This window comes from Pteropus medius, unplaced genomic scaffold (genome assembly GCF_902729225.1).
Source record: "Pteropus medius unplaced genomic scaffold, Ma_sr-lr_union100, whole genome shotgun sequence".
Taxonomy (NCBI): domain Eukaryota; kingdom Metazoa; phylum Chordata; class Mammalia; order Chiroptera; family Pteropodidae; genus Pteropus; species Pteropus medius.
This window is the reverse complement of record NW_024344378.1, coordinates 49,630,589-49,645,505: the sequence shown is the minus strand read 5'-3', so window position 1 is coordinate 49,645,505 and position 14,917 is coordinate 49,630,589. Positions and strand designations below refer to the sequence as shown.

The 14,917-nt window shown below is 39.4% G+C and overlaps 1 protein-coding gene across 10 annotated transcripts in view; it reads left to right on the top strand.

Moving 5' to 3' along the window:
• The window catches only part of KCNMA1 (potassium calcium-activated channel subfamily M alpha 1), a 686,119-nt gene extending 673,721 nt beyond the window's left edge, over nucleotides 1–12,398 (top strand). The window contains exons 29-32 of one of the 10 annotated variants that reach the window (XM_039872202.1): nucleotides 347–465; nucleotides 2,061–2,285; nucleotides 4,581–4,609; nucleotides 11,633–12,398. In XM_039872202.1, the coding sequence (XP_039728136.1) occupies nucleotides 347–465; nucleotides 2,061–2,285; nucleotides 4,581–4,609; nucleotides 11,633–11,787 (528 nt within the window). In that variant the 3' untranslated portion in view covers nucleotides 11,788–12,398. Of the gene's footprint in view, nucleotides 1–346; nucleotides 466–2,060; nucleotides 4,722–4,859; nucleotides 5,470–11,632 lie in introns of those variants that run through there. The other 9 variants (XM_039872201.1, XM_039872185.1, XM_039872186.1 and 6 more) reach the window with 9 other exon arrangements.
• The last annotated feature ends 2,519 nt before the right edge of the window (nucleotides 12,399–14,917 follow it).

Here is a 14,917-nt window from a genome sequence, read left to right as displayed (position 1 = left end):
ATTTTGCAGAACTGGTTTCTTCTCCTCAGCTGAACACACAACTGAGACCTTCAAGCTTTATACTCACTTAAAGTGAAGGAAAGGCACAGTCTCCTTAGAGCTCTCATTGCTACAGATGGAAAGCTAGGGAGAACCAGGGGAAAACTACATTATCTGATTCATAAAAACCACCAATATCGGGTATAGGCTGGTAACCAAATTGACCTTTTCAGCCACAGTCCCTTGGTTCAGACCCTCCGACTCAGGAGACAGCAAAACAAGCTGCCATGAAAAGGCTCATTTCCTCCTGGACCTCTACTTTCAGGCCAATAAAAATAATGTTTTTCTTTGTTCTGTTGTCTCCCAGGATGGTGGTTGTTATGGTGATCTGTTCTGCAAAGCTCTGAAAACGTATAATATGCTTTGTTTTGGAATTTATCGGCTGAGAGATGCTCACCTCAGCACCCCCAGCCAATGCACAAAGAGGTGAGTATGTTTACACTCTGCTCTTCCACCCGAATGCAAAGACATAGATGCTCTGTCCTTGCCCCCCACTAGGAAGGCAAAGGCCTCTATACGAGCACTCAAATGCAAATTACTCTGCCCACATTCAATCCAACACCGAGTTTGGAGGTTATGGTAAGCTTTTTTCTTTAATTACTAATAGCACATGTAAAGACATTGTGGGAAGAATTCAAGTTTTATAGAATAATTCCATCACCTAATTACAAAAGTTTGAATAAAAGCACCTCCTCCAAATTCCAGCTACTGGCACGATTCTTTTGGTACCTATTATAGAGATATTTCATACTGCTAATGTTTAAGATAAATGTTTTTTTTTTTGTTTGGTTGGTTTTTTTTTGCCATCTTAGGTGCCTATTCTTCTTACTATATTTTTAATCGACTCACTCATTTATTTTATATATTTTAAGAAAATCGTGTATCATCACTTTTAAGAGGAAAAAAACAACAGTTTATGTATGTATGCTAGTTGTATTTTTCTAATATGCATTAAAATAAATTCATGGCAGCCCCAAATTAAAGTACATCCTAAAATTACCAAAAGTGGCGTATTTGCATAATATACCCCAGGAAACAGTGCTGTAAACATGAGTGTTTCTCAGGCCTGCCTGCATATTGGAATCATTGAAGATACTTTTTAAAAATACTCTGATTAGTCTGACTTAACTGGTCTGGAATGAAAATATATATAATTTTTTAATGCCTAGAAATTACAGTGTATAGTCAGAGCTGAGAATAATTGCTATAGACCAGTGGGTTCTCAAAGTTTAGTGAGCACGAGAATCACCTGCAAAACTTGTTAAAACACAGACTGCTGGACCCCACGCACAGAGTGTCCAATTCAGGTTTGGGGTGGGGTTGCTTAAGAATTTTCATTCTTAAGAAGTTCTCAAGTGATGCTGGTATATCTGGTATATCTGGCCTGAAGAACACACTGTGAGATCTACTGCTGTAGATGAAACAGTGATTTTTTTTTCTTTTTTTTTTTAGTTGTGTTTGGTGTTAACCAGAGAAAGCCCGATCAAATTGAGAACTGTTAAAGCAGGACCTACTTATAGTCAGGGAGATATTTTATGTTCTTCTACTTACTAAAATCCCCACTAAAGTTGATTTTTTTGAAGGATAAAGAGTGAGGATGGACTAAGAAGATGTTAGATTATGGTAAGCAAAGATCCTGTGATGGAACATTCTAGAATGAAAGATGCAGTATAGTCCATGAAACCTCCTGCATGTACTTGTGCTACTTCAGAAGTGAACTTGACAGTGTCTTGAAAGGGGCGCATAGGCCATAGGAAGCACAGTTTGGTTTTTCCCATTACTGGCACTAATTCAGCATCTTGAGATGCCAGGGCTCATGGCTGGTCTCCTCTGTTGAGCTAAACAGAGGAATATTTACTTCTACTTGGAAGACAATTTTTAAGGCCTTGAACCATCTAGAAGTCCTCCTTCCAGATCCTCTGGGAGAACTGAAGAAGCAGGTAGTTCCTTCTGATTCCAGGAGAAGTGAAATCTCTACTCAGTCATCCTCATTCTGTGACATCTTTGCTCTCCCCGTCTAGGTACGTCATCACCAACCCCCCATACGAGTTTGAGCTCGTGCCGACGGACCTGATCTTCTGCTTAATGCAGTTTGACCACAACGCCGGCCAGTCCCGGGCCAGCCTCTCCCATTCCTCCCACTCGTCCCAGTCCTCCAGCAAGAAGAGCTCGTCCATTCACTCCATCCCATCCACAGCAAACCGCCCGAACCGGCCCAAGTCCCGGGAGTCCCGAGACAAACAGAAGTACGTGCAGGAAGAGCGGCTCTGATATATGTATCCACTGCCACCGTGTGTGAAACTGTATCTGCCACTCATTTCCCCAGTGGGTGTTTCCAAAAGTAACTTCCCCTGTTTTCCCCTGTAGTCCTCCCCTTTTTTTTACACATATTTGCATATGTATGATAGTGTGCATGTGGTTGTCATTTTTATTTCACCACCATAAAACCCTTGAGCACAACAGCAAATAAGCAGAAGGACCAAAAGTTATTTATGATCCTAGGGGAAAAATAACCCAAAGGCATGCTCCTGACATAAATAGCTTACTGCAGGAATGAGTTCACAGATTAGCAGAGAGCACTTGAGATCAATGTCAGTTAAGATAGTTAATTTACTTGATGTAGAAGAAAAGTTTATTCCGATTTATCAGGATTATCAGGGTGCTTTGGGTTTTGATTTCGTTCTTTTCCTTTCTTTCTTTTTTTATATACACACAGTAATATATACACACATGTTTATTTGAAACGAGCAACCAAAAAGCAATGAAAACCTTTCGATTGTTTTCACTCTTTAGGCTGAAGTATTGCAAAGCATTTGAAAAGCTTTCGCCATTTGTGTAGATGATTATTAAGCACTTGCTTGTTGCAAGAGAATATCCGAGATTTTTTAGTTACTAACCAAGGCCTTTTGTCCCAGAGCTAGTTTCCTTTGGGAGTTCAGATGAACCTTGCTACCCTTACTGTGGGGGAAGAATAGTATTCCATTTGTGGATGTATCAAATTCTAGTCATTTAATTTAAGTGAAAAGAGGTTTGATTGCATATTAAATTGTTATTCTGTCTCCTTACGCTGCCATATGAATAGCTATTTTTTTCTTTCACTTTTGACATTTGGGATGAAAAGCCATATGTATCATAAATATCAGATGTAAGTCATTAAAAACTGCCTTCCTGAGACTTTTACATCTTTTAAAAGGTGAATTACTTACCTTATGTACAGAATAAATAATGCTCAGGAAAGAGCAGGTATTTTTCCATGCTTTCTCAGGGGACCTTTTTACTCCCCTCTGTTTGATAGCTAGGGTCCCCATGCCAGGTAGGAGCAAGGGCTGGGGCCATGGTAGAGGGAGAGGAAGATAAACCCAGCAGTAGATCATGTTTTCTAGGAGCCAACATGCTAAATAAATTAGAATGTAGGAGGATCAAGCCACAGTTGATTCAACAAAAACAAAGACAGCTACCACCTTAAACTGTTGGTACAGCTGCATGATGCTGGCTGTCCCAAAGCAGAAAGGTGATGGGAAAAACCCCTCCTCATCAATTTCTTTAACATAACCAATTCATTTAGGCAGGTGAAGGACAATCATAGAGAACTTCTTGTCATTATGAGATGGGGAGGAGAAGAAGAGTACAATAGTGAGCCAAACATATTTTGATATAATTATTTTTTCTTTTGTTCTCTCTCTCTCTCTCTCTTTCTTTCTAGCAGTTAGTAAGCATGAGAGAAAGATAGAAAAATACCCTTTTTTCAATATATAATTGTCATGTTTTATGCATGCAAATTATGCTTTAGGTGGTACAATAGTTCTTAAAAATCTGCCCACTCTACCTTAACCAAATTCTTACATAGATGGACTAGCGCTAGGCTGGTATATACATATTTGAAGTGTTTACTTTAAAAAAATTCTATGGAATAGAGTAGGGGTGGAAGGGAGGAGAAAAATGTTACAGCTGTACCATCTCTAAAAAGGTGTTTTTATGGTGAATGTTTTGGGTTTAGATTTTGGATCCCCTGTCCCCCTAAGCATGATAGTTTTGGAGATTTGCTTGCTGTGTGAATTGACAAGCACTTTTACTGACGAAATGATGAGGCTCAATCAGAACATCCACCCCCGCCACACCAAAGACATGGAAGTGCAGTATTCAAACCAGTAATGGAGTGGGGAATACTTGTATACATGTATATTAAAAAGCCCTATGAGTGGAAGATTTTTTCAAATTATTTTTGTCCCTATACATAATTGTTTTATATATAACGTATAACTATCTTTTTATATATAACTATATAAATATCTATATATACACATATATACATATATATGTATGTGTATACACACACACACACACACGCACACACACACACATACTTATTCCCTAGTTTTGGATCATGAAGAATTCTTCATGCATTCTTTGCAAAGGAGGTTATAAAGTTATGCCCTCAGAACATTTATAACTATAAGAATGTGCCAGTTAAAGTGCTCAGTAGGAAATATGACAGTTTAAAAGCATTGAAAAACTCACATAGCTTACTTCTCTCTCTAAAGTGCAACAAGGATGAATAGAATGGGCCAAGGTATGACAATTAATGGTTCTGCATGACCTAGCCACTGCTGGGGGTTTTCTTCTATAACATTGTCCTTGTGAAAACTTTTGTGAAATTAAAAAAAAAGGAGTTACAAATTTTATTCTGTTATTGTTTTATTTTTATTTACACTTTCTGTTTGTAATTTTCTTTATTTTGTTTTGCTTTTTTCCCCCGTCCCCATTTCCCTTCCTTTCCTTTTCCTTCTTCTCCTCCTTCCTCCACTTTCTAAATTGCTCAGAGCAATGAGGCTGTGCTACTGCTACTGCTAGATCCCTTAGAGTTTGTTTTGGTGTTCTTGGGTTTGGAGTTGGGTGATTTGGGGGGAACTTCTCTCCATCTGGCTTGCCTTTTAATATGCACGTGGCCTCCCTGCCCACCTTGGTACCTTGCTCCAAGTTCGAAAGCATTTTCCCATTAAGAAACCCAGCTTCCTCCACTTCCCCCCATTACCACCACCCCAACCCAGTTCACCATCAGTCTGTCCACATCTCTGTGTTTATCTCAGTAAGACCTACTAAATCAAGTGATGACGCGAGGTGATAAACTTTTCTGAAAAACATTTGCAGCTATTCCTTTTGGCAAATCTCCTTCTCGGTTAATATTTTATCCTCCTTTTGATTGGAGCCAGGAGGGTTATTAATGGCAAAAGCATTGGTCTTCTTTATGTTTGATCAGTATGACCCCAAATTAAAACTTTTCAGCTGTATGTATCAAATCAATAGCCCACACCCAGTTACCTGGAGGATGACGATTCAGTCTCTTACCCAGGTCTCTCCTGCCACCTGCCTTCAGACATTTATTAAATCTCAACCAGAGATTTGGCAGATAGAGAGAAGTAAATCCAAAATGCATTTGATATACAATCTGTTAGCAGCTCTGATGAGATGATGTTGTGGAGGGAATGGAGTGGGAATGGACTGACATGAGATGAAAATGTGGGGTTTTCCCCTGGACTTTGGGCACATAATTGAAAGTTGACTACACTTGGGTAATGACATGTTTAATAATGAAAAAGATATTATTATTACTACTTCTATTTCATTAGCCAAAACAACTATATTATACTTCCCTCAATAGAACAAAGAGTCTCCTCCATTGTCTTCTGTGTGACCCCAAACTTCCCATTCCTCTTTCAGGTTCTCTTTGGAAGGAGGCATATAAGTTTTTCATATTATGTGTCTCCTCTTCTCCCACTTCCCTATTAAAAAAAGAGACAAGTAGATTAGGGTAGAAAGTGAAAGAGTTATTTAGAGAGAAAGTTTGTGCACTTAAAAAGAACAACAGCTAGAAACTCAATTATCTACACCATCCTAGAAGAGAAGCAATTTATAAGCCAGGTCAGTCCAATTTGCTTGAGGCTTCGAAAGGGGTAAACCTTAAGTAAGTGGGTAGACCAGGAGGCTCAGTGAACTTTCTCAGCTTCAAAACTCAGATGATCATGAAATTATCAACTCAAGGTCCTTCCTGAAGCCAGTTCAAATGGATATAGAAAAAGCTGGACCCCCTATATGTGTAGTTAGATTTCTATCATGGTTAGGAAAGATTTCAAATTCTGTTATAAATATTAAAGGTTATGACCCAGAACTTTACTCACAATAAGCGCTCAATATATATTTTGAAATAACCTTAAACATTTTTACATCTTTTATAAAGTATAAATTTTATAATCCTTTTACAAATTATCTCTACCCTCTTGGCTTCTCTTAAAAAAAAATACAAGAAATGTCCGTAGGTGCTTCACAATGCCACTGTGCTGTTAGCGTTTTCTCGAGCTGGGTACACAGCTTCCGAGAAAGGGGAACAGTCCTGTAAGCTTGGTGAGTAGAGAGACTGTGTCTTCTGTCAGCATTGTCAAGATCCCAGGTGACCAGAAAAACCTTTGGACTGGCTCTTCTTCAGCATGGGAAAAGCCTAAAGGTGTCTGCATCCCAATAGAGACAATTAAATCAACCTGCCAGGTTCCTATAGCAACTGGCTCTTGAAGGAGAAAGGAGAGTACAGAAACTTCAGGGCTTGTAGAAGTCAAGACAGGGTAAAAATCAATGTCTCAGCTTCTTTCAGCCCTTCCCTGCTTTGTCATAACATGATAAAGAAGTAGCTGTGGGCACCTGTCACTAACCTAGCTGCCTAGTTCCCATCAGGAGGTTGCACATTCATTGCATGGGGAAGTGAGAGGAATTATCCCCGCCACCTGGAAAGAAAGAGTGCAAATTCCACCCTCCAGGGGTCCAAGGGCCAGGAGGGAGCAGTTTGCTCTGCCCAGCGAATGGCAGCTTTGGACTTTCAGTTAAAAGAGGCAAACACAGTCATAGAGGACAATTGCAATGAAGTGAGACAGTTTTCATAAATGGAAACTGCTCCTTTTCTGGTACAAATGATTTTAATTTCTATAAAATAGCCACACTTTGTCCACAGAGAGGAAAGGAGGCAGTATGCATGTGTGGGGTCCACTGGGAGGCTTGGGGTCCGTGGGGCAGAGGGCGAATGCCAGACTCCCTCTCAGAAATGTGAGATGTGAAACCACACAGCATTACCTTTGAAGTTTGAGCTCCTTGTTAGCTCGTACTGTCCTCAACTGTTATCTCTATCCAAATGGAATCTTTTTCTTTCAAGCCCTTTCTCTCTAAACCTCAGCTTGTGGTATAGCGAGAAGAGGGCCAATTATTCCAAATGCCTTTGCTGTATCATCGTCTCCCCTTTCATGCATTCTCCTCTGGGGAGTAGTTATGTGAAAAGGCTAAATCCCACAGCACTGACAATCCACAGAGCCAGCAAAGAGACTCAATTTTCACAGTGCAGCCTGTTTCTCTGCTTCTGGGTCCCCAGACAGTTATGTCAGCCTATATCAGGGGCCCTTTTCCACCAGAGCTTACTATTCTGGGATTCCTTGTGCCTGGAGGAAATCTTGACCCTTATTCTGGACCCTTCAATCTCAGTGATGAAAGACGGACAGACAGTGGAGATGGTTTGCAGGTGAGGTAGGACATCTGTCAAGCGAAAGCCAATATTTCAAAGACACAGGTACCACATGAGGTTAGCAGCCCTGACCTCCCCAGGCAGAACACTCATCACTCCTCCTCACCTTCCAAATGAAGACTACCAAACCAAATCCTTCTCTGCCATCTTTATTGCCACAATTCTCATTTTTCAGGCAACCGCCCAGTTTTTTACACCTCAGTTATTCACTCCAGTCTCATTTGTAATCATATTGAAAGGTACTACTCATCCTTACATAGTCCTTTAGTACTTACATTAATGCTAACCTTATACTAAAATTTAACACTTTAGTGCTTACCATGGGTCAGATGTTCTTCTAAGCACTTTACATATATCAGCTCATTCAATCTTTAAGACACCCTCAGGTGTAGATGCTACTAGTATCTCCATTTGAAAGATGCAGAATCTGAGAGACGGATTTGTTCAAAGCCACCTAGCCAGGAAGTGGCAGGGTAGAATTTAAAACTGGAGTCTGTAAATTTTGCCTCTATGACATAATGCCTGCTAATGTTACAAATAATACTAATAATCTTAACAGCTCACATTTACTTACTATGTGGTAAGTGATTCATGGGCACTAGCCCTTTTTATCCAAACAACAACATTAGGAAAATCCTATCATTAGCCCCATTTTACAGAAGAGCAACTAAAGCTAAGATAAATTACATAATGACTTGCTCAGAGCCTTGCAACTAGTATGTGAGTGAGCCAGATTCATTTGAGTTTAACCTACTGCCCTATGCCATCTCCTTGGCCTATATCTCATTGCTCGTCTGTGCCTGACAGCCCATGGCGTGGCTGGTCTTGCTAGGTGACATCTCCCAATGGCAGTGTCAGTTCTTTTACCAGCATCTCCTTAAGTTATTTTCCACGTTTTATCTTGTTTGACTAGCCCACTAGCCACAGATCATGTGCAATGCCACACCTTTCCTAACTCCAGGCAGGTCACACATTGTACTCACAGTGATGTCATCATCCATCTCATCCTCAAGAAGCTGATTAACAAATGGGGCTATTTTTCTCTGGCAATGAGGAGACCCTCACATCCAGATCATTGCCTTTCTCATCTTAGGGATTAAACAAAGCTCCCAGAAGTTTTTTGGCATGTCGGATGAGGCAGGGAGAGGAGGTACACAGGAATTTGAATTTATCCTGGACCAACTACTTCAGCATTCACTTGAATTTCTTCCCTGAGCACCCTTTTTATGGCCAATTTTGTAGCCACCCATTGGCCCAGTTTCTTCTTTGGAAGGCAATATTCAATAAACCAAAGTGTCATTGTCATCCTCAGATCGCTCTCCTCTGAAGTAGAATGACTGGCTATCATTAAGCGTGTGTCTCCCTTAAGCTATTTTGGGAAAATCTCTTCATAAAATACCTTCGTTCCTAGATATTTTGGTACAATGCTCACAGCATTAATATATTTTCATTTCCTTAACATCCTATCTAACCAATTTTCCAACAACACATATATCTTACAAGCTACCCTAATTAAAAAACCTCAGCTGATCACCGGGATGTGTTTTAACACAACTCCCTCTTGTGTTGAAGCTGAATGACCAACACACTGGGGCTACTCTGCTTAGATTTCTTTTTATGGCAAGAAATTTAAAAGGAAAGAGAAAAAAGCTTAAATGGGGAAATAATGTTCTTTCTTGCAGCAGACAGCAGAAGGAAATTGATATTCTCTCTGCCGTGAAAGGTCAAAATGCCAACTTTGAAGTGAACTGTAAAGACTAAATTCTGAACAATTATTGTCTACAGCAGTTGTAAAAATTTCAGCAAATTGAAGCTGTCTTGGGTCTTTCACCCAAAAGACTTATTTGTTTCCATAAGCAGAGTTCACTCTCCCTTCCAACCTGGCATGTCCAACCTATCACTAAATCCCTTTGCAAAATCAGCCCACATGATAGCATGGCCAAAACCAAGGGTGGAGCAGGCAAACAGCACAGAAGCCAGCTTCAGCACTTCTAAAAATCACCTTTACACATAAACCATTGGAAAAAATCGTAGTTTGAAATTGTTTCAGCGGCCTGGCAATGCTTTTAAACATGATAACCATCACACTTTACTCCTCCCTGAAAGGTTAGTTTAATCGTAGATCACAAAAAAATTGGTTTCCACAAATGCATAATGGTTCATCTATGTCACACTTGAACTAAATGGTTTTTTAAATGGAGCTGAAATTATTTTGATGTGTACACAGTCCCGGGTTTCTATACAACCTTTTTTAACTAGCCCATCAGGAACCTTGCCTCTAAAGCCTCATTAATAATTCAGATGTGCTGATGACTTTAAAAGATCTATGGAATTGAAGCTTAGGGAAGAAAAAAAAAACTCTGCTTGACAAAAAGATAAATGAATGTAGAAAGAAGCTGTAGGAGTCTGGCAAGCTGTAGATCATCTCAGAACAGATTGTAACTTTATCATTCTGTCAGAGAGAATAATTTAAAGCACTTAATCAGTTAGCTTCACTGTGAGGATGTAGCATTATGAATTCCTATCGTCCAATCTGTTCAAATCAAAGTGAACTTAATTATAATAGGTGAGAGAGCCAGAGCAGGAGAGAGGGGGGTGGAGAATGATCCAAGAGGCAGTAAGTTTCCTGGAGGGTAAACTAGCTGCTGAACAAAGGGTAGTGCGTAAGCTTTCACCAAAACACATCCCAGCTCCAGCGATAGTGTTTACATTGAGGACTCAGGGTACTTGACATGGCGAGAGAAAGTAAGAACCAAGAAGAAACAAGCAGAGTGGTCATGAGCCAATCGTAGATACTGAATTTATAAATCACTAGCCAAACAGAAAGACAGAGAGACAGACAGATGACTGACACACACACACACACACACACACACACACCTCTGTCAAGGCAGGAGGGCCATTTTTTGTTAACACATCAGTCTGGGGCCACTGACATGGCAGTTCTGAATTGTTCTGATAGGCAGAAAAGGAGGCCGGAGAGGTTGCTGTCTCTTTAGCCGTGGGTGTGTTTGAAAACTTTTCCCATTTTCTTTTCTTTTCGTAAGCCACTAAAATGAGGCATGTGATTCCCAAGTTAGAATGTCCTATTCACACAGTCTCTTTATCTATACACATGGCCTATTTTCCAGAAAATTTTAATCCTCGAAAGAGATGGGGATGAGGGCTGAGTCTTGTAAAATAGCATCGACTGTTAAGAGGATGCTAGACCATTTTTAGTCTCACCCTAGGCCCCCAAATACCTTGACTCGGCATTCTTTTTCGGCCCTCTCTGCTTTTAGGGTGGAAATGAAATGCCAAGACCTCATCTAGCTCCCTTGTCAACAGCTTGGGTTATTACAGCCAGTTAAGATAGTGCTACTAGGAATTCTTTTCATAACTTTATACCAACATAGAGTTTTCTTTCTTGACATAAAAGCCAATTCAAAATCCTCTTCAAACATTGGTTGCTATTCTGATTTTCTTTCTCATTGACCAGCAAAATCTGTGGGCTTATTTTAAGACCCTCAAAACTGGCTGCAAAAGAAATAGAAGAGTGCAATAGTTGAAGTATGTGTTTTACAAACTAAGCCAAGTAAAGGCCGAGAGAAGGAGATCCTGCATAAGATTCTAGATCACTCACTCTACAGCAGAGACACGTTCCATATGCTCCACTCAAATTAATGGATGCACAAATCTTTCCTCAGGCAATATTTGATATATTCGACACCTCCTTCCCAACAAAGCTTTTCAGGCCACTAAGGGAACCCCAGAGAACATTGCCGGAGTTCTTTTTCCAACCTCTCTTTATTCTCTGAGGTCTACCCATGGTGCCTCAAGCCCTAATGGCCCATTGGTCATCACTTGCTATGGCAACAGAGGTATGTTTCAGGTTTGGGGGTTCTTTCTACATTGCACTGTCTCTCTTAGCAGCAACTCACTGTCAGCTTCTATTACTTTTTTTGCATTTTTCAATGAACTTTCCAAAGGCTTTACCTTAGGACTAATTAAGCTTCTTATTTCTCCTTCTCGTTCTCTATCCATTTTGCCCTTTAGCAGAAAAGAAATGGTTTACAGATGAACCGGATAATGCCTATCCCAGAAACATTCAAATCAAGCCCATGAGTACCCACATGGCTAACCAGATCAACCAATATAAATCCACAAGCAGCTTGATTCCACCAATCAGAGAAGTTGAAGATGAATGTTGACTCCCAGGAGACCAGAACTATTTTTTTAAAGCCTGACAAACTTCATAAATGGTGATGTGACTTTTCTTCTTCTTACACGCTGAATCACTGGTGGAAACGTTAGGATAAGCAAGTTTTTCAAGAAAAGTAAAGTAGACAGATCTTTCTCTTTGTCTGCCTTGGATATTGCTTCCATGTATTTTGGAAAAGAAAATGATTTTATTTATAAATGAACATACTAAAATAGTCATGTATAGCCTCTAGCATTTTAAATTATTTTTATTTATTAGAAAGAAAATATATTTTTTCTTTTTTTTCATTGTCAAATATCTCCCCTATATTTAAACAATGCAAAATCAAAATGAATAAGTGGCCAGACTCCTTAATGTGTATTTCTCTTCTCTCTTTTTCTTTGAGGAGAATGATGGTCATCACCACAATTTATTATAATGATGGAAAATGGATTACTTAAAACAATTTTAAAATGGTTCAATGACGTAAACATGTATTTTAGTAAATTCAAAAAAGAAGACAAAAGGGGGCAAGTGAATGTCCTGGATGGGTGTGTATTTTGGCTTCATTGACACCAGCTCTTAATAAATGGAAACATTTATTTTCACAGTCGAAAGTCATATTTTTGTAGTTTTAGTTTTCATTCTGTATTTTTTTATCCCTTTGTTCATATACTTAAAGAGAAGACCTTCTTGCAGCTTTTCTACAATTGCCAGATCAGGTTTTACCCAGCCAACTAACAATACTGGGAGGGTTTTGAGCACACCCGGGACATGGAAGTTGAGAACCAGATGCACACGAGACGTCGCTCTGTTTGTTGTTGTGATGGTGGGGACTCCTACGTGCTGTTAGACTTCTCATTTCATATCTCCAAACCACGCACACAAGTACTTTCAACTTTGGAAGGGTCTGGTGGACTTTCTCCCCATTCCCCAAGTCTCGGAGCTTTTAGCCTAAAAGTTTATAAACACTAATGAATAGTTTTGCTTCATAATAGGATACGATAATATGTTCATTCTTTTCACTGAACTTTTGTTTAAAAGCCAGACAATTTCTATGATCAAGAAGACGACTCTTACCCACATTTTAGTTTTGCAGGTTTTCCTTTAGTTGCTGGGGAAAAAACAAACTTACTACAACAATATAAAAAATAATAACAACAAGAGGAAAGCAAGAATGCACTTAACATAGACTGTTAGAAAAAGGCCTTTGAAAATTACCAGCAATGAAATCAAATGTATCAGCCACTTCGAACTGTGGTCAAAAGATTTTTCTAGCCATCAGATACAATTACTGTGTCTCAGAGCTCTGCTGGTCGCTTGCATGCTCAGTGTATAGTCATCCCGGCAACTGTTATATTCCAAACGATTTAGCAAGTCTTTTGACTTCACAATTATCAATCTTTGATATAATCATCAGGGTCTCTGGAGAAGCATGGATGTAACAGTGATTTTTATTTTCTTAAACTGTAGACACTTGATGAAACCAAACTTATCAAAATATCCCCCAAAGTCCTATGATATCTATTCCATTAATTTTTCAGACCATGGCCCTGTGGTACCTAGTATGTTAGTGCAAATCAGGTCAGAGCCAAGCAATGACATCACCATGAAAACGTATGTCCACTAAGTACTCCAATTACCAACGTAGGCAAAATGAGCTTCCACCTCTGTCCAGTTGCTGCAGAGCCAATGTAGTCGTGCTTCCACCTTGTAGGTGCCATCCTGAAGTGACTTGTCAGACTGTGTCGTCACATTTTGTAGAACTAGTTCTATAAAAGTATTGTGAATATAATGTATGTCCAATTGGATTGTTTAAAAACTACTTATAACCAACCAGTAGTCTACTCAGCAGACTAAATGATGTCAGCAGTCTATATTCAGGCTTATAAACATTTCCTGGTTTCCAACAGAAGTAAAATTGGTTCGTGGGGTGAATCCCTTGCTAGGATTTTACAAGCCAGGTCTTCTTCTACATAATGATTTTGCATTGGGTTCACCTTAGTACATTCACCTTAATCCACGCTCTTCTTTCCTTCATGAACTCTGGTGGGACTCTTCTTCATTCTTGTTCCTGATAACCATTTCTGAATTTTTTCATAATGAGTTGGTCTTCTCTGGCAAGTGATGGTGGCCACCTAAATAATCTGAGAGGAACTTAAGCCAGAATTCCATGCCCTGCCCGCCCTTCCCCATCTTGCCATACCAAGTAAGTCTGGAAGCAGAAGTGTAAACTCCAGTTCCATCATTGCTAGGGATTTGAGTCTGAACTTTCTTTTTAACTAAATGGTTAAGATTTTTTTTTTTTTACAGCAAAGGGCTCCCCCTAAAAAAGCTAATTATCTAGAATTTATTTTCTTCTAAGGTACAACAGGAAGCTCATGCTGTTTTGCCTATGCAATAATGGATTGTTCCTGGCCAGAAAATAAAATCAAACAGTCTTAAGCAAGTATGCCAAATAATTGGTTGGTGTCTCATTTGGCAAAAGCTCCTTCCAGGTAGGTTGAAAGTAAAATGAAAACAGAAACAAGATTGTAAGACCACTGAAGGGCTCAAGGAATGAGCTTCTCGGTTTTTTTCTATTCGTTGAGCTCTCTGGACCCAAGGGAGTGCTCTTTCTACCCTGCTGTCACACACTCGTCCTTCTGGCTAAATTCAGCACAGACCAATGACAGTCATCATGGTACAGCCAGTGACAGGCTCTGATCTCCTATTCCAATTTAAATTTCCAGACAAGCCATTTTCCCGAACTAAAGATTCTTGGGCACTTTGGGAATCAAAGACTCACTAACAGGTTATTTAAAAAGCATAAAACACCTACTTGTAAAGGCATCATCATCATCATCTTTCTCTTTAAGAATACTTATACTTTCATCTGAGCAATTTTATGTTTTAAAATATCACTTTGAACCAATATAAAACCTCTTACATAAAACTGATTGTGACTAAGGTGTGTTGGGCAATATTCAGAAACTTTGTCCTTTGAAAGATTGGGACATCTTATGACGTACTTTGTACAAAATTTAACTGAAGACTTTCAACAAACTTAAAATTCAAACTGGTTAGTGTTGGAAAGAGGAAGTAAGAAAGCATAAGAAAATTGCGAATATTCTCACGTTGAAAGGTGAAAGAGTCCAGCT